Genomic DNA, 21,275 nt, shown 5'->3' with positions numbered 1-21,275 from the left:
CATTTATCGATTTTCGTTTGCCCGGATGTGCAAAACGGAATTTCTGTATTGCGCAAAGGCACAATAAGCTAAAGATTCTAAATGTACATCGAAGCATGGAGAACAGGGCGCTCCCGTATACATCGCACCGGCATTAGAATAAACGAGCACTGAAAGTCTAAATGGGATTCTTATGGGAATTACGGTAGCCTTAGGTAGAGCTGGTGGCTAACTAAAGTTAAGTAATTTATCCTCGCTACAATTTTCTACCACACAAACTCATACCGAGCGATTCGTTATTTCGCGGGTAGCCGAGTTATAACGATGACTTAGTATCATGTTTTACTGAACTTTTATAATATAGGAATGTTTATTATTTATTAATAAATAATTATGCAATCGGGAAAACTTGAAAACAATATAGCGGGATATTTAAGCGTTAAATGAACATCTGACCGCAAATTTAGACGTGCAATGTTTAATAATAATATACAGTCAATGATCAACTACATATCAAACTCAAACTGATATTCTCAGATGTTTAAAGCAAACATCTACCTTGACTTATCCTTTGGGATTTCGAACGTTCACCTCGCACGATCCGCAAGTTTCACTGACTCCAGCTATCGAAAACCATAAAATCTCGAATGTATTTTGCTACGGCAGCACGAAGAAATTGCTCCGAAGTTCTTGTCATTACGGAAAAGTCTTTAGAAAACTATCTCTCGGTCGTGAAACATTTTGCAAGATGCTCCTTGTCATTTTCTAACAAATAAACTGTTTCATCAGTTTAACAATGTGCACAATGCAACATAGTCTTATATTTTTCATTGATTAATACTTTATAATTAAATTTTGTAAATTAGAAAATTGTGTGATATTGATTTTGACTCAAAAAATATTAATTATTCTACAATTATAATTATAATTAATAATCATATAAGTATCATTGTTTTGAATCAATTACTGCAATGAGATGGAGATAAGTTGCGCATGTTTAATTTTAATTTACTCTGTTGCTTTAAAAATAAATCACTATAATCTCTATGATCAAACGATTTGACATTTGGGCTATCGCATGCGATGATTCGCTGCAATAGATGACACATGCAAAGGTAACGCTTAATCACGAAATTCGGGACGACCAACCAGCATAGCTAATGAGCCGAAATGTCTTCAATTAAGTGTATCACGAGGTATCGACATACCGCGTACAAGATAACGAGGTACAGCCGTCATATTATACGATCGATATTGCGCTGCTAGAGATCCCTTTGAACGTATCTATACACGAAGGCGCGTACGTGTATAACCAATAGGATGAATGAGGTGTATATTGGCAAACATCAAGCGGGCTAATTTAAAATTAACTAATCACTCACAGATAAACGTAGTTATGGCATCACGTCGAAACGTAAATTAGCATTAGGTTGTTATTAGCTTACAAGCGGATTAAGCAATCATTATGTGGTTAATTATGCCGCTATAAACTAGATAATATATGGCTGAGTATACAATATTGTTACACTATATGCGCAGATGTAACGAAAATCACTGTACTCATTAAGTTTTCGCTCGCCTTAATAGATACAGCCAATAAGTGTAATGAAAATTCTCAACGATCAAAATGATTTCATACTTTTTTAATATTTTTTATTGCGTGTTATTTTTCTTTTTTTTTTTTTTTGTTTATTTTATCGAAACGTTTGCTCGATATTTCTTCGAAACAATCAACAATTGTTTTCGCGTTGGACGAAAATTGCGGTCATTATGAGGTAATTAGCGGAGTTTCCACGATATATTAATACAGATCGCGCTTTTGGAATGATATATCAATTAGTCCGGCGCTTTGTGAACTATTACATGTATAAATTGGCGCCGATTTAATTATCAGGTCTCTGCTATTGACAGATGCGTGCACCCCCGGCTTTGATCTAAATTCTCTAACAAAGCGGCCGCTCTGTTCGTACATCTTAGAGCGTAAGAGAGCAAACACATCGTCCGAGAACACGTACAGATCGATGTGCGGATGCACGTGTGTATGTGCGTACGTCAATAATCAATTAAATTATCGGCAAACGCGTCTAGGTAGACGCCGTCCTAATTTACGCCTCCAATGTCCAAATCGCCATAGTGGCGCACAGGACCAGCCGTTTGCTAATTATTTGCGGCAGGCAGAAAACGCGATCTAAACGGGCAATACCGCGCACCGCGCTCTCCGTGCGAGGGCCGTTAATGGTATTTCGGTAACATCGGGTCGCAAGTGTGCACTAATTAACGCTATGTCGATAGCAATGCTACATGTCCCGGTGCGCCAAGAAACGCATAGGCGTACGGTTATAACCGCGGCGTCAGATTGCATTTACAATCCATCAAAACGCAATAAATCGATCGCGAAATTATTTGTAAGTGGCAAAATCTTCATATAATATTGGATCGACGTGCAAAACAAATTTAATTATACTCGTTATAAATACCGTACACAAACTGTTGACATATATTTGCACAACGTTTTAGAAGAGAAAAGATAAATAGCATTTATAAGCCAAATTGCGGAAAATCACGTAATAAAACAACGTGCGTTTTATGTATAATCACGTGATTCCGTGTTTATTATAACTTATCAAAATAAATAGAAATCATCACTGCTATGTTTTTAATAATGTACCGTTGCGACAATTTTTGTGATCGCAAATATGGCACGAAATTGTCATATATATTAATTAATATTTATCGTCTCATTGTTCGATCCTTTGCCCGATACATTATTATTGATACCCGCTTCTCTAATAGTAGAATACATAAATAAACATTTGTAAATATGACGATCACATCCGCGGTTTATTCACGTTTACCTACATACTCGTAAACAAAACCCGTTCGTGTCTGCATCAACTCGAGTAAGCGGATTGATTTGAGCCGCAGAAATTTTGTACGTACTAGCGCTCTATCTATTCTCATCGTGGAATTTATTTTCATTCTTGTTCCGAGCATTATTCGATGAGTTTTAAATACTCGTTAAACTTCATCTTTTATATGCCGAGAGATCGACATAGATTCAAATAATAAACGTTAATAACTAACTGGAGTATCGTCTATATATGTGCCTCATTGCTTCCCCGATAGGGCGCTAGACCAAAAAAATTCGAGGTATTTATTATGGATAAATTGCCGGTCGAGTTAGAGATATTAAATCGCGTGACGACGCAGCATCGCGTGCAAAAGTGATTAATTAATGTCGATTGATGTGAATTCCTTTCGCGTGGACACTCAGCTACAAAGTCGGTGTCGTGGAAGCTGCACAACGTCCAGCAACTTAGTTTCGAACCTTCCATTCGCGATCGATTACTCATCGTGCAGTTAATTACTCTGTGTCTAGTCGAGACGAGGCAAGTCGCTTTTCTTATTTTCACGATGGGAAAGGAAGGTGCTACGTGCGATATCTGCGTGAGTGTTAAAGCCCATGCTTGACCGTAATAACCATAAAACGAAACGAAAAAAATTCCTCTTGCCCTGGTTGCAGATCGATGTACGTGTGTGTGTGATAGTAATATTGGAAGATTATTTTTTTTTCATATTTTCTTCCCTTCAACATATCTGTCAGAAATCGTTTCCAATAGAACCTTACTATTTTAAAAATTATTTCCCGTAATTTGAATTCTAGCAAACACTTATTATTCTATTGTTTGAAAATTGAACGGACCAAGAAATAACATTTTTTTAAATATATGTTTTCTATTTTACTCCATTTGCACTTATGTGATCAATGTTAATCACGTTCGATCAGAATTTTAGCACATTTAATAAAATAGCACATTTTATAAAACATTTGCGAAATGTATATACATTTGAATATTGCAAATTTCTTTCAAAATGTTATCTATCTTTTTTTAACGCTTTTAAGATTTTCATTAAAACAAGTTCATTCTTTTATTCACTCTGATTATCCTTTCTTTCTGAGGCCATATCCTCCCACCAAGGTTGGACTAATTGAACGGGGACTCGATTTCGAGTGGGTCTCTCTATATTTTCTTTAGGCGACGCACGTAGCACGAGAACCACCAAGGGCTGACTGGTCGTCCAGGATTGTGCCAAGAAAAAGGAATACGTAGACGCGTGTAGTTTTACTCTTAAGTCGATTAAGTTCCTTTTTACTTGACCCTCCACCTCAGGCGCTGGGACAGAAAATATTTCGAGAGGCGGTTTTAAAATTTCCTTGGGGTGCTTCGTAGAAACGTGACCGAACGGCGATCGAAGGTTTTATCCGGCCCGAAAACAATGGCAGCAAATTGGAAGGCAGGCAATACCGCGCGGACTTCCGAGGCACGTCCTCGCACGAGGAGCCAAGTGTCCGTCTTCTCTGCTTTAAATATTGATTCCGGAGATTGGCGGAATCAAACTAGAATTCTCGAGAGTTTTCGAGGACTCTATCTCTCTTAACAAGCATTATTTGTAGCAACAAATGTGCTGCCAAAATAATACTGCTAACTAAAATATAATTTTAAAAAAATGTGCACGCATTAATATAGATATTTTTGTGTTTGCAGCTATTCGTCAAATGCTCTCATGAAGTCATCACTCAACGGAGAACATGAAGACCGATTATTTATCAATAATCGCTAAGTTATATACAGCATTGCTAATGCTGTTTGGCCCGATTGCGGATGTCCACTCATTCGATATACGTAAGTACGATTTATAATAATAAAGATTAAATACATATTACGAACGGAATTGTGAATGGAAACATTCACAATTATACGCACACGTTATGTGCACGTATGAAAGCAATGCATGAGATTATATCAAATTACTTTAGAATTGTAAAAACTTAAATATGCGTCCCAATTTATCTTGCAGATAAAAATGAACAACATCGGAAACTTCACAGATTTTTCTTTTTTCAGTATCAATTTTGTACAACTCAACTAATCTTCTTATCGAAAAAAGTCGCGTTTATTTTTTACTAAGAATACATATTCGCTTCACTCTTATTTCTATGATTTCATATTTTGACGAGTATTGCAGCGAGCAATCGATTAATCAGCAATTGAAATGTATATTGATTACTGTAAGATGTCGATGAAGTATTCTTCGAGCTAGAACAACCGTGTAATTTTTTGCGGACGAAATGACAGACCAATGACAAAGTCCTGTGCAGTCAGCTGCACGAGAAGTCAAACGATGTGTTTCCGGGCGAATTCAGGGCTGTTGCAGCTGCGGAAAGCCCATTCCGCAGTGGTGCTATTCTTACTTCGCCCCCCCTTACCGCGCCTGGCGGCTTTCTCTCTATCTTCTTAGCCCGCTCCTTCTCGGCTGTCAAATTTTTCATCGGGAGCAGGTGATTTCCGAGTTTTTATTTTCCTCCAACCTGCACTGCAATGGGGGTGCTATCACTCTGAAGTAATGACTCGCTATTCTCCATCCGCCCGGGGGATCAATTATTTTGAATCTAATGCGACAGGATAAATTGCATCCCGCGGAAGCCTCCTTGAGCCGCCCCCCCCCCTCTCTCTCTCTTTCGGTTCCTTCATCCCTTCCACGGGTCACTGGCGCGCAGAACGGAGCGATTTTACACTAAAAGACGCGCCACCTTCGGAAAACAGCCCCCTCATTACCTCGAGCCATATAAGCCACCGTATAGCTCGACAAATTGATCGGCAAGCAGTGTATCGATCGCTTTATATTCTCTATATATGCTAAATATCTAGAATATTTTTAAAAATTTATGATAGCAAAAATTTGATTGCCGTGTTTATAAGTATAGAAACTATTATATATAATGCACTACATAAAATTATTTACATATCATATATACTCGATTTTTGGGAAGAATTATATCGTGTTTTAATGGAAAATGGCTATAATATAATCTTTCAAATTTCCTGTCTATTTTTAACAAATAATATCAAATGGAGATGTATACCGTATCGTTAATTTGCTGTATTATTTGTTTAGAGTTTCATCCATTTTATTTGATATAAATCGCGTATTCACGCCGTGCTATGCAATATCTCATAATGTATCATTTATAATGAGATTAATACGTTTATTGTTTACGGAAACTGGCATTGAAAATCATATAATTGTTGTTTATTCATGGAAATATTAAAATATCTCAGTTATCTCGACTTTAGCCATCATGAAATCAAAATCTTTATTCAAACATGAACATTATAAAAAAGCGAGCTAAAAGAAATATCAAAGACGCTGAAAACATCGAAGAAGCCAAATCGAAAAACTTTCCGGAATAGATTCAGCACCCAAACCAGAACGCTTCGGTAATTTTTATCAAAGACGACCGTTGATTTGCGTGAAGAGATATTTGAATGGAGTGTCTTTTTTACTACGCGAAACTTCTCGGAATTCTCAACGAAACTCTTTCTCCGTGTATCGATTATCGGTATATAAAGCGCTATGGTTTCCGAGAAGATCGTTCAAGCCGCTTAAGAAGTTCCCGAGATTATTGATGTTTCCGTAACGCCCGCAATAAAGAAACCCCGTATCTCCATCTTCGCTGTAATGCGATCTGCGATGATGTACGTGCTTTAAATTTATCGTTTGCACCTCCGCGACGCAACACGCGTGTTTATACGGGAATCTCCTATTCGCTCGAACGCGTTTAAAAGCTTCATTCTTTTCCTTCGTTTTCAGCTATTCAAATAATCCGTTTCTTTAAAGCTGTTTTGTAATGCGTTTTAAGCATTCATTAACTTGATAGTGCCAGCTCTATATCACACTAAACATGGAAAATGCATGTATACTCGTGTCATCGTTGCATATACGACTATGTCATATTTTACAAAAGGTCAGCGCCATTACTCTTACACCTTCCTCGTGGTAACGACTTCCTCGAGAGACGACTTAATGGACGAAAGGTCGTAGAAGCGGAGGAAACGACGAGGAACACCTAGCACGTAGAACACTGTTAACACAAATGTTCCGACCACGATTTAAAAATGTTTTCCACGCGTTAGATCTATAAAATAGTTGTCTAGTTTAAAAGTATACTTCATAATATAACGTGATACGTCTATTGCTAACAAGATCGCACAACAGTGTGATTCGTCAGGATCTAAGCTTTAACGTGATCAAAAGGCTTTCACCGAGCGTTGAATTAACGGAAATAAGATCTTGAAAAACGAAGAAAACGGTAAAAGGCAAGATTGCAAGGCAGATATAAAGGAAGGGTGGTAGACTTAGATTGGAGAGCAAAGGGAAGGGCAAGCGAGCGACCATTGTTGCGAGCTTTTGCCGGTACCAGGTTCTGCTGGCGTTTCCCTCGTTATGGTAAATGGTCTGTCTTCGTGGTTGAGCAAACAGTTACACAACGATAAGTGCTGGCGTCGGGTATAGTCGGCCGCCATCTCGAGACGGTTTCAAGGACCTCTGCTCTCTGTCCTTTGCGCGAATAGCAATTCCGCGACTGTCGTAGTTGAGATTCTCTAAAAGGTGTCCGGCGAGCTCCGAATGACTTCTAAAGATGCACAAAGGCTCCCATTGTTTGCGAGCAAATCATTTCATTCCACGTCATTCGGAGTGTGTGAATACACGCATGTTATTATTTTAAATATACCAATTAATTAAACTCATGAATTAAAAATACATTAGAAATAACGTATAAATTTATATTGTGAGACCAATTCTTCAAAAATATAGAACGATACTCTTAATAAGTTTGAGAAAATTTAATAATAAATTTCGATAAATTTAAATCAAGCATTGGCGAAAAATCGCCTCCAAGTTAGTCAAGATAGTTTGCTAGATTTGAATCACCGTACTTCGTGTTCTTACAAGATTTATTATTCCACCAAAGAAACTCGTAACATATTTTAAATATGCAAATCACATTTGCGTTATATCAGCTAAGATATGCAAAAGTGTAATAAAACTTTCTAATAAAACTCTTCAATTTTTTGTAACGCAATGAAAATTTTTTTCATATAATTACATAAGTAATTACGAATTTATAAAATAATAAAGTGAAGATAAGTGAAGAAGAATAAGAAAGATAACTGTACATCGAGAAAGTGTATCATAAAATATGATTAATAATTTAAAAATTTTTTTAAAAGCTACTCTAGATCATGTTCGATTTAATATTCGACTGCAATACCTCAGGCGTGATCGCGTAAACTTCGCCTTGCAAAGTACTTCCGAAAAAAACCCTTTATTATTCCGAACGCCTATTTTCATGGACGAGAATCCGTTCGAGAGTGATCTATACATTTTCTTCAGCGGGGGCAGCTCTCATAAGTCGACCAGGGGCGTTTAACAACGTTATAACTTCGGTAACTAGGGCAAATTTACCGGCAAGGGAGATTTCTACACGTCGCTCTACTTTCTCGCCGATAACAAATTAGCCAAGTTCAATATTTGACTTGGTAATGATTTCGGCATCGCTCGCATTACTTACATGGCCTATCCATATAGACATATAGCGCTCAGTGACAATTTGCCTAACTTGCAAGAAAATTAATCACAATGTGTCTCATCAGCGCATAAACGAGACTGTAAATCAATTTCTCTCTTCTCAATATTTGATTTTATGTGATATACGTCTTTAATTTCGGAGATTGCAAAATTTTATAGTAAAATTTTATTGTAGAATATCATTTTATTTTATATTTCAAATATAAAAAGCGTCAAAAATATAAAACGCTAATCGGATTACTTTCTGGTTTAACGTCAGTATTTTTTTTACAAAATACTAAAATATTTTATACATTTAAATTGCAACAAAATTATTCCTCAATCATCAAATAATCTCTTCAATACTATATAACTATACAACAAACCTTTATCATGTAAACTAGCGAATGCAATCCAGGAATTAATATTAGTCGCTTGCGATCATTAATTTTACTCGCTAATTGGCTTTTGTAATATTTAATTGATTCTATTATTAGATATTATTAACAGAGAAATTGTATTTATGTAATATTAAGCGTGAACATTAATTTTTCACATACATGCGATCATATTATAAGCCGATCAAAGGCTGATTCAGCTATAGAATGATCAGAGATAATTCGATAATTACAAAAAGATGAATAGATTCAAGATAATGAGAAAGACGATTTTACAATTCTTTTCTCCCTATGTTTTCCTTCAACTTCGATTAAAATCCAATTTTTCTTCACTGCCTACCACGTCATTGCCGATAGATCAAATTCGCTACACCTTGGCGATGACTTTGACGCCTCGAGTAAAATTCCTATTCTCCCTCTCGCAACCTCCCTCGCTTTCTCACGTCATCCCGTTTAGCTCGATATCGCGCCCGACCTTTTTCCCATTTTCCACTAGACGATTCTTCCGCCTAGCCTTTCAATTTGAAATGCAGAAGAGTTCCGAGCATTCCCGAGCTAAATCTGGAATCGTGTCGTCGGTTAATTCTCGATTTTCCCATGCTATTTTTCGCGCGTAACGTCGCTTCTTTGTTGTCAATTCCTGACGAAGTGGAATCAACTCTCTGCAAACAGTTAAAAGAATAATGATCTCAAAATAACACAATTGATTTGACATGCAACTATTTATTTTAAGCAACATTTTCACGTAATCGGCGATATCAATTTATAACGTGATATATTTTATTTTCATTCAATAGGATTGTTGACACCGTACTTGTACCAAAATAAACGAATTGATAAATCTGGACTTGACAAAATTGATTATACCGAGTAACACTGAAAGCTTTTTAAATTATAAATAAATTATAATTATATATAAATAAATTTAAGGCAAAATGAAATTAAGCATATTTCCTGTGAAATACGTTATTTACGACGGACAAAATGTATGAGCTACGTTATTTATGTACTTGTGCTCAGTTTTGCGATAAAATTCGCAATCATATAAGATTTATCAAGAGCTAAATTGATGGTAAGTAATGAAATATATCTCATAATATAACAAAGTCGATGTAAGAATGTTTTCTTAGCTTCCGTTTGTCCGAGCACTCTCATCCTCTTTTCTCCCACCATCGCTCACTTGAATCGACCATCTGCGACAAGAAGCAGCCCGGCTTTTCCCGGATTTGAAATGCAGAACAGTTTTCCTCGAGAATGAAAATCCACAGTGAGGTGGAAACGTCGTCTTGTCCAAGTCTAAGTCGCGTCGCCGGTTAATATCTTCGGGTCTTATCTTACCGGAAATAAAATAAAACTTGCCCACGATGTGGCTCATTGTCTCCTTAGCCGGCATCTTTATTCGCGGTTAGCTGTACCATCTCCTTTTATCTCTAAGTCAACCTTCTCTCCACGAAGTCATATTGGAAAGAGAATCCGTAATGCTGCATTTAAAATCCCAATCCGGATTTAACAAAAATATTAAAGCTCTAAAAATTATTCAAATATAGAAATGTACTTATGATTCGCAATTTGAAGAAGACGGAAAACAACGGAGAAAAAAATTAAATTTACACACACACACAAACATATTTCTGATATTGATCTGATATAAATATATAGATAGATTTCATTATTATATAACATACTAACATTTATTTGTATTAAAAATTGAATAAGAGACGAACGAGTCGTAATTATTGCTAACGATAAGTTCTAAGTATTACAATTTTGACATTTATTAAAGAATAGAGCAATTAGTTTAAAAATATTCATTATGTGAGTAGATAATCATTATCTGAGTAATATCATTTTTCTAATGCAAAATCGATTTCTTTTAATTAACAAGAAAATGATATTCTGTGTGAAGCAAAATCACGCGCGCGCGCGTGTCATAGATCAACTTTCGATTCTTATTTCTGCATAGATGAAAGAAACCGTCACGCCTCTAGTGGCTCATTGTCTTTCCAACTCATCTTCGTTCTTTCTCCGTCGTCCCGTATTCTTCATCTAATCTCTGTCCGACGAGCTCGGCAGCTCTTTCCTAGGCGAAGCAACTCGGAAAAGGAAATTCAAATGAGCGACACGATGAAAGCTGAGTTACAGCGGCATGCTTGCAAATAGAAAAAAAGTGGTGCAAGCAAGAAAAGAGGTGCAGTCATGCTTTAAAACGAGGAGATTTGACCGAGTACGTCTTTGAAATCTGTTGAAATATTAAACATCTTTTTTTGGTTCCATACACGGAAAAGAGGTAAACGTGTATTCATTGTGTTAAGGTAACTCGTGTTTCATGCATTAAAAAATACCGTTTATATTATCCGATGAAAATGCTCGTGGAAATTTCAAGCTGACAAACAACGGTCGCGACACGAGAAACTTTCGTTAAAAACGTTATATGTATAATAATGAATAACGTTAAGCGATAAAATAAGAACAACGTTAAAATTAAGACAGCAAACATTTTCATAAAAAATCTGAAAAAATTTATTTCTTGCAAAGCGGGCAATACTTCCGTAAAATTTTGCATTTAGAATCTTTATTGGCTAAGGATTGTTAAGCCAAGCGCAGAATGTGGGTTCAATCGTCGCACCGAATTACCTCTCGGATACTAGACACGCGGAACACGCTTGAGCGGAGCAGAGTTCACCATATGCTGATGTAAGTCAGAGCGCGGTGAAATGTTCCGTCTAACAGCGAAGTGCAACCAGAGTTCGATGGAATACATTAGGAAAGCTGTCCTATTTGTTGCGTTGGGAAAAGCATTCGCCCCTTTTCTCCTCTCGCGCTCAACGCTTCTACAAACTCTCTCTCTCTCTCTCTCTCTCTCTCTCTCTCTCTCTCTCTCTCTCTCTCTCTCTCTCTCTCTCTCTCTCTCTCTCTCTCTCTCTCTCTCTCTCTCTCTCTCTCTCTCTCTCTCTCTCTCTCTCTCTCTCTCTCTCTCTCTCTCTCTCTCTCTCTCTCTCTCTCTCTCTCTCTCTCTCTCTCTCTCTCTCTCTCTCTCTCTCTCTCTCTCTCTCTCTCTCTCTCTCTCTCTCTCTCTCTCTCTCTCTCTCTCTCTCTCTCTCTCTCTCTCTCTCTCTCTCTCTCTCTCTCTCTCTCTCTCTCTCTCTCTCTCTCTCTCTCTCTCTCTCTCTCTCTCTCTCTCTCTCTCTCTCTCTCTCTCTCTCTCTCTCTCTCTCTCTCTCTCTCTCTCTCTCTCTCTCTCTCTCTCTCTCTCTCTCTCTCTCTCTCTCTTCCTCTTTCTATTTAGATAGCATCGTCTTTCTCGACTCGAAAGTCTTGTTGTCGGTTAATCTGCGATTCTTATCTCCGCGCGGGCAAGACGAGACGCTCGGCGCACGCGTCGGTCCATTGTCTCTTGAGTCACCGTCGCTCCCGCCTCCTTTTCCAGCCTCGCGCACCCCGCGGTCTCGATTTTCTCAACACCGTCCGGAAAAAGGGTTCGTACGACGGCGCGGCGCCGAACGTAAGAGCGCAAAAGGACGTTCGGGGCCGGCAGAAGGTAGGGAACGGTGGAAACGAAGGGGTGGCCGCTGAAAACCATCTTCCGGATAATCGTATTACCCGTCGGCATTGTCTACGGCTAGCCAATTCGAAGTAATGAGACACAGTCGGTTGCAGAGAACAATCGGGCTTCCACGGCGTGCAAGCGCCGCGACGTGCCTTCCTACCTTATCCCCGTCTTCCTCTTGCGCTCGTCATCCTTTCTATTCCCCCGCTCCCGCGCAATCGTCCCCTCCTACATTTTCGCGTCTGGTTCCTCCGCTGCTATCTTCGCCCTTCTGGTTTATAAGGAGCACGTCAATCCTACGACCCGTCGTGCACGTTAACTCTCATCCTATTCCGTTCTCATTCCGCGCCAACAATCGAGCTTTCGGCCGCCGGCGCGCGCATGAACGCCTCCTCTTTCTCCCTTTACGGAATATTCATATTCCATGCTATCTTGCGCGCGATGTATGGATGAGATGCTGCAAGTACGCCGACAATACTGATTTAAGCGGGAAAATAAACCACGCATTTAACAAAGAGAATACTTACAGCAATTGTGTTTACAACAATTAAAGGGTCTCACTCATTAGATGGTAGAGAAATTGATCGTAATTAACGGAAATTGTTTAAATTCTTTTTTTGAATTTTTGTATAAGTATCTAATAAATTGCCAAGTTTTGGACTTTAAACCAGAATATAAATATTTTAATCTCACGATGCTGATATTATAGTCGAGAGAATATCTCATTTGTGTCTTTCACTTCTCTGCGTCAATCGATTTCTCCTCGTCGCATCTTTCAATACTGGCTCATAAGAAACACCTGTCAATCCTGCGTATCAATCGATCGTATATGTTAAATCTTTTCGTTAGTCTTCAACAAAAGCAACCACCTGAGGATAACTCTTATCTAAGTCCCATTTTCTTTTCCTCTTTCAGTTTCTTCTTCCTTTTTTTCTTTTACAACGCTCCCTGCAACGTTGATAAATCTCGTTTTATCATTCAAGACATCTGTTTACCTGTCTATACTATTTTCTACTTGTGGAATAATTTTAGCGTCCTTAAAATTTGACGAATCAAATGTATGAAATTTCGAGAATTCCATAATTTCACTTTACACTTTTTCGTATTATTTCCAGCGAAGATATATTTTTACATGACCCTCTTGTTGTTTCATAATCACCACGGTGACGATCCTTGTTCGCGAACTCTCCGAACATACACTCCCAACGTCCATTATTTTCATCCGCGCGTCACTGTCGCTAATTAAAGTCGCGATAGGACGTCTGTTACTCTCCGATTGTACCACTTTTAACATCACGGTGAGTTGTGCCGTTGTCTCTAATTTTGTTGCTCTCGCAAAGTATTATATATACGTATACGTAAAGTAACGCAATGAAGTATAATGAGAATGAAGCGTTAATGAAGATTATATCTGATACTAATAATAATATCTGATACGAGCAACAAGAAGCAAGGAAAATAGATTTTTGAAGACTAGAATTACTAATGAGATACAGCGTGTAAATATATTACAAATTAATTGGTTAAATATATGAAATGAGAATGCTTGGAGAGTGTTTGGATAAATATAATTACATGATTTGTAAATTTACTCTTTTAATCAGAACGCGAGTCACTTTGCCTTCTTCTTCCTGTTTTATGTGCTCTAGCTAATAGAACTTCACCATATAGGTCGAAGGAATCTTCTCGCGGCGCGATATGAGTATCAGTCTGAGATTCCGTTATAAAAAATGTTTGCCGTTTCACCGAGCTATTATACCGAAGATTATTTTTCTTATCACGCACAAGAGGGGAGAGTCGGAAGATGAGAAATACGGCGTGCGTGGTTAAACAAAATTGTCGGCTTAAGGAAAGTAAATCGAGAAGGATTTATTTTAAAATAAAGACACTATCTTTTGTTATCAACAAAACTCATATTTCTCTTAAACCTCATCAAAAAAAAAAAAAAATTGTTCCCCTTTATATTACAGCTACGTGCAAGATTTTATAGGAGTTTTATCTTGAGAGGGATCATACGTGAAGCTTTTTTATATTAATTATAATTTGAATTTGTGGAAGTGCACTTAAAAATTCGCAGCATCACGCGCGAACACTTTCCAACTTCAAGTTGTGTGGACGGGCAAAGGCTTTATGGCATTTTCCGAAAGCGGGCCACACGTCTATTTCGTAACTTCGCGATTTATGATGTGGAACACGTAGCACGTAAATTCGCGCTCGTGTTCCAGCAATGCGATACGATACGAGTTCTGGCAACCGGAAACAGTGCGTGAGATTGGGAGGCGCAGGGTACCAGAAAAGCTGGTATACACGACAAAATATGCAAATTGCATTATGAACAACGTGCCAATGCATGGTGTATGATGTATCAACAGTTAAAAAATACGATATAGAATTGGAAGTTATTTCATTGATCAACAATGATATTTTTTTAATTGTAGCAATTACTGCAATTTTATTTTTGAGAAACAAATAAATTGAAAATGTGTGCACAATAATTTTTTCTTGCTATTTTTTCGTTAAATTGATCATAAAATCGTTAAATTGTTCATAAAAATTTACACTTTTATGCTGAAGAAAAATCTCTCTTAAAATCTTCGACTGTTCTCGATTCTCGCGAGCTAACTTCCAGTAAAATCGTAATATGGAAGTTTAGACGGATATATAGATAATAGCGGCAACATATTCGGACATATTCGGAAGCGATTTTCATGTACAGCGCAAACATATTAGCGCATAGTCCGGACTGTTTCCACAAAAAAACGTGCAATTAACTGTTTTGTGTCAGCAGGGATAAAATATATCCACACTGTGGTTCCGTATATAAAAAATTAGTTTATTGATATTGTACAAGTTTGTGGGTTTTTACACACACTAATGTTGCGACGACGCTTAGGGGCCTTCGTACGCCCTGAGTCGCATGGACTTGACACACACTAATGTTTTGCGACGACGCTTAGGGGCCTTCAAACGCCCTGAGTCGCATGGACCTCGCCTAGGGGCGTTATATCTTTCACCCTGAGTCCTGGTGGTCGGACGAACCGCGACAACGCCTAGAGACGTTTCGTCTTGAGTCGCGTGTTTATTGTTTTGGATATGCACACACACACACACTCGATATCGTTTTCTTATGTTTGATCGTGTAAACCTTTCGAAAATAGTCTAGATGTAGAACCGTCGACTAGCTCGGGCAGAACAGTATTGAATCCTATTTTAGCCTTTCCAAGCTAAGTTTCTTGGATCCGGCTTCTGATTGGTTCTGAATCCGATTGGTTCATATACATAAGGTGACATCAACAATATGCCGACAAAGGTTGTTGTTTTTAAATTTACCCACGATGAAAAAGATCAAAAAATACCGCCGATATAAAAAAAGTCAGAAAGTACCGCCGACGCTATCGTTAGACATTGCGCGGCCTTTAGATCTTCGCCGAATTTATAAGATCCGTGTGTGTATGTGTGTGTATGTGTATGTATGTTAACGCATTATTCCGTCCGACCTTATATTTATTTTCTATTATTGCTTTATTGCAATATTAATTTATGTGCACAACGCATAGAGAGCTCTCATACGTGACATTAACTGCGAACGTTAATAACGGACCCTAAGTTAATGCCACCTGTTTAAATTTAACTGCCCCGCTGAAAACTGCTTCGGAATTGCTATACGGCGACTTCTCGCCGGGAATTCTATTGTAGTTTCTCTGTAATACACAGGCGCGCGTTTGGTCTTTAACTTTACGACGTTCTTCCGACTCGCTCGTTACAATAAACACGCCGTTACGATGGACGCCTCAGAAGCCACTATGGCACAGACTCCCAGCCTTAATATTCCGGCAAAGTGGCCGGGAACAATTTCGCGACTCTAACGCTGTGACATATTAAAATGTGCGCTACTGCTTTCAGCTAGCTTTGAAGTTTAATGGAAAATTCGTTATCACATTAAAGGTACGCATCTCGAAAGGTACCATAAGCTGCAAATATTAAACTATTTGCTCTACATTCAGAACAAGATTTTTAATAATGCAAAATGTTTAATGCAAAATATTTTACAATTAAATTAATAAAGCGAGAGATATATATTGTCATATCGAAAAAGAAACTATTAACTCGTTATTATTTTATTATATTATTCGCGATTGTTTATCCATTTTATTGTATCACGCGCATTTTAACTCAATTACAAATATTCGCGGAGCTGGCTTCATTGGTTTTTGTATTGTCTACATGTTAGAATAATAATCCGGCGTAATAAACAAAAATGGTAGGGGATAATAAAAACAAACTCGGCAACATGCCGCCCGCGCGCCACGGGAGACACATGATATTTCATACATGAAAAACGTGGAGCACGTACGCGTCGTATAATAAAAATCCTGACGAGTCCGATGCTTACATATCTGCGGACTGCACGAACAGATCGCGATTCTCGCAATTCTATTCATCGATATCTCCGAGTATCGGCAGTTGATATCAGGTAAGAAATTCACGTTCGACCAGACACATCCATTTACGAGATAAAATATAGCCCAGTAGCGTGATGGTTTTCCGAATGGCGTGGGCCCGCGACATCGATAAGAATCCGAGTTGTGTACACGTACACTACGCGCGGAGGTGTATGTATTATTATATTTACATACGTATATGCGTTTTCTCCGAAAACTCGTACGAATCGTCCGCCCCATCCTCCCCCTCCCCTCGCAGTGCCACGCAGTGCCTGTCTTCCCGTCGAATTGCCGGCGGACGAGGGTTCGCCTGGAAAACGGAAACGTGAACGTGTTTCGTGTTAACGTCGCCGCGAACACACTCGCAGATGGTGATCTACGTATCTCGCGGCACGTAAATCCGATTCCCCCACCGCGACGACCAAGGGCTGTTGCGAAGTTCTGTCGTGCATTTCTGATGGCTATCATTTGGTATTGTAATCCGAAACACACCGGGACGAGAGCATGTACGCGATGATAATGGACGAATAATCGCCCAGTCCATCGACCTACACCGCTAACACGATTTTCGAATTGCACCTCGGACTATGCGATAACGACCCGATGAAGCGACTACCAATTATCTTGTAATAAGCCTGACGAATTTTGCCCGCAAACAAAACAGTAACATCGCGTGGAGCGCGTCCACTTCGCTATTAACATCATTTCCGTGTATATACAGTTTATATGTATGTATTCGACTGAACCGATTTAACGATATCGCGGATTCAATAGAATATCATTCGGTGAATTTTTGATTTTTCGTGCACACATTACGCTTAAGCGCACACATTACGTCCGAGCTCAGGCCCTTAAATAACTCGCTCGCTTCGATCGCCGGCTATAAATAGGAATCGATATCTCCTAAAAATGGCAGACGGGTCAAGTGCGGTTCAGAGGAACATGGTCGTGCTATCGGCCAGGATCAACTATCCCTGTCGTTCCATTCGTGCTTAGTTCGGAGGATTATAGACGGGACACCTGACGTACTCCCATCGGCCCGCACGAATCGAGAACCAGATAGAAACAAACAAGAGAAGATAAAGTGGGAAGATAGACCGAAAGAGAGCAGAAAAAAAAAGATTTCGCCCTAGCGTCGAGTTCGAACAGGTAACACCGCGACCCTCCAATCCTGGAATCCTTATTTCAAACGAGGACAAACAGGAAGAACCGCCGTGCAAAAACGGACATTGGTCGGGTCGCCGTACGCTTGTTCATCCGTGCGGACAAACGCGCCCGAAGAACGGAGAAAGCCGATTGCGCAGAGAGCATCGCGACAGGAAAGTTTCCAAGCCGGATTTTCATTCGGTAGTAACGGCCGGCAAAGTGGACCAGGTGATGCGGAGAACACCTCGCATAGAGCTTTAGCATATTCGTGTGAAACGTTAACACTCGCACACATGCTGGATTAGGTTAACAGTTACATTCGTTGCGTAAAATGCGACTTGTTCCAAACCTGATTCTCCAAAATAATTGCTTCGTATAATTGCTACACGAACCGGCGGGATTTTCTTTCGTTCTTTCTTTACGCGGGAAATGTAAGAGCAAATGGGAACACGTCGGGCAAAGTGCGGCGCGGCGTGAAAATGTTGCGAGAATTTGTAGGAAATAAGCGTAATGTATATTTAAATGAAATTGTGTATTGCAACAATTTAAATTGCCTTAATGTATCGCGCAGAGCCGGTGTTGCGCGACTATAGAAGCGCCAAGACGCGCATCCGCCAGTCGTGAAGGGTGTCCTCGTGCCGCTGACTGTGGCCGAGGTGTCCGGATTTCCGGCTGTCGTGTCCTCGGGTTCGCCAAATTGCACGCCACCTGGCAAGACGAATAGTTCGACGTGGAATGCGTCGCAATGAATCCACGAAACGCCTCGTATACCACCGCGTCAGGATTCTCCCATCCGGACAATGGTACGAGAGCTGTTACTTACCGGCGCTGTAGTCAACAGAGGCGCACATTCCGACAAATACAAACTGAATTATAGAAAACAGAGTCATTTCGCAAAATTACATTTGGAAAATATAAGCGGTTTAGCAAACAGACTTGTTTCTCCAAATATGATTTTCATCGATTTAACGTAGCCACTCAACGTCCGAAATATTTCAAGAACGATCGAATTATACGCGAATTATGCTCGCCGGTCAATATTAATTTTATTAACAAATTCTGTTATGATCAAAATTCGATATTTGCAACTCGTGTCATTTACGTGTATTCGCCGATTTGTATTTTTTACTTGCGAAGTTTATTATTCTTTCGTTGCTTATTCTTTTACACAGCTCGCACGAAATACACGCGCAAATACGATATGGACGATCGCGGACAGCAGCAACGTATCGCCTCTCCTGGGGTTTGCGTTATTTCACGTCGTTTGTGACTGGCGCGTCGGCTTCCACTATTTTCGATCGAACGTTTGACATGTGTTTCTTTTCTTTTATCCGCTCTATTTGTGGATTGGAACAAAGCGCGAGGCGGAAGAATATTTGCGCAAACTGGAGGAAAAGATGGAGCGCGCGCGAGAATTCTATGAATACGTTTCCAAGTTCAAATGCCCATGCGATTTCCATGTGTCTCGCAGGTGCAGGAGTAGTCTGCCGGTATGCGAGAGGTCGTTACAAAACGCCCGTTGTCGGTGCCGTAACGCGACAACCCAAATATATAGAAACTTGGTGCGAAGTTATATCAAATAGTGAAGTTATGATAAATTGTGCATATTTACCAGAGAGTATCTCGATTCTCTTTTATTAATTAATTTAATCTCGAACACCGCGCACACGTGTAATATATCATTTCACTTATTATTGAAACTATGCTAACGAATAAATTTACAAACATTTTTACATCTACGCGGCATGTAGATAGGAACTCCGCTCGGCGCGCTTTAATTCTCTCTCGCGGTGATTACCATTTTATCATTTTCCCACAGAGTGCGTAAAACAATCGTAGCAGATGAAAATCGTACACATCACGACTGACATAATTAACACACCTCCGCTGCAAATATCATCGTACCACTTTATCAACTAGCCGGTTAAATTCCCGTAAAAAGATTTTTTCACGGTGATCCTTTGTCATTCTCGGCGATATCCACACTTTTGCAACACCGCAAAGCTTTCTCTTTTGCGAATTTCAGACCCGCGCTGCTGAAAGATCTATGAAGTTTTTAGTAGGTTCCGTTGTAACGACGTCTAGTAGATTTTGATAGAAGCAACGCGCCTTCTCCGTGGCGCTGCTTTCGAGCGCGCCACGGCAATAACGACAATCAGAATGTTTATTGCCCGAGTTCCCGACTTTAGCTCCGCGGAGAAGAAATTCCTATCCGCTCTCCTAGCCGACTTTAGTCCGATCGTTTACTACTTCGGTTTCTCTAAGAGGGTTGCCGAACCAACATAAACCACAGAGCTGACAGGCATGCGAAAAGATTTAATCGACCATACGCCCGCGCACGTTCGATTGTGCGCTGCTCGAGGCCAATAACAACAGGCTCGTATGCGAACGATTCTTCCTGTTCGCTGATTTGAGAACCGGAAGATACGTTTCTGCGCGTTCTCGAACTATTTCTTATTCCGCATAGATGTTGCCATATGTCTGAAAATAAATCGCATGACTATAACGTTTCCCGGTAACTATTCCCGCTCTTTTAAAGCGTGAACACATAATAAATGTTTCGTATAATTGTGATTGTAAAATAATTGCTGTAATAACATAAATAAAATAATGCAATCTTTCCCTTTTCGATCGGTGAGATTTCGGAGAAAAATCTCAAATCACAGCTAAACGCAATTTTTATGACGAAACAAATGCCGTCGATATACATCGCTTGATCGTTTCTTAATTGTAAATAAAATCGCAAGATAGCGGATAGCCGTTCGATCTCGTAAAACAAATTTATTCAGTGCGATTGATCCGTCGCGCAGCGGCACGAAGTTTTCTTACGGCGGGCGGGGCTTCGTTCGCACGTCCACAGCTTTTTGTTGTCTAACGAAAACTTTAATGGAAAGATTACAACCGAATGACAGTAAACGTAACGCGAATTGAAACGTGAATGAGATCGCTGAAAGACTAATAAGTATAGTGATTGGATAATATCCCGGCGGCGATGCGCCTCGAGGCTCCGAGCCATTTGCCACTTATCCCAACTTCGCGAACAACGATCGCGACGACGACGTCGTAATCGTTGTTTGCGCTCGTGATTCTCGCGGATACACTCTAACTTTAAAGAGTATTCGCGGCTGCAACAATAACGATATCACGCACTATTACCTCTGTGAAGTTGGCACCCCATTTTTCAAAAAATCAATTTTTTTTAGAGTTCTGAATGCACCCCAAAGAGTTCTAGAGTTCTCTATAAAATTTATAAATAGTTTCGGCAAATTAGATAAAAAAATCCATTATTGAAAGTATGGGGTGCTAACTTCGCAAAACGTTATTACAAAATTGACGATAACAGCTTAATCG

The 21,275-nt window shown here is 39.4% G+C and overlaps 1 protein-coding gene across 2 annotated transcripts in view; it reads left to right on the top strand.

Annotated features, from left to right (window-relative positions):
- The window catches only part of LOC105678081 (discoidin domain-containing receptor 2-like), a 76,965-nt gene that overhangs the window by 31,289 nt on the left and 24,401 nt on the right, over positions 1–21,275 (top strand). For both annotated transcript variants that reach the window (XM_067348072.1, XM_012377117.2), the window contains exon 2: positions 4,527–4,664. In XM_067348072.1, the coding sequence (XP_067204173.1) occupies positions 4,571–4,664 (94 nt within the window). In that variant the 5' untranslated portion in view covers positions 4,527–4,570. The remainder of the gene's footprint in view (positions 1–4,526; positions 4,665–21,275) is intronic.

This window comes from Linepithema humile, chromosome 1 (genome assembly GCF_040581485.1).
Source record: "Linepithema humile isolate Giens D197 chromosome 1, Lhum_UNIL_v1.0, whole genome shotgun sequence".
Taxonomy (NCBI): Eukaryota; Metazoa; Arthropoda; class Insecta; order Hymenoptera; family Formicidae; genus Linepithema; species Linepithema humile.
The sequence above is the reverse complement of the archived record's forward strand: the minus strand, read 5'-3'. Positions and strand labels throughout refer to the sequence as shown.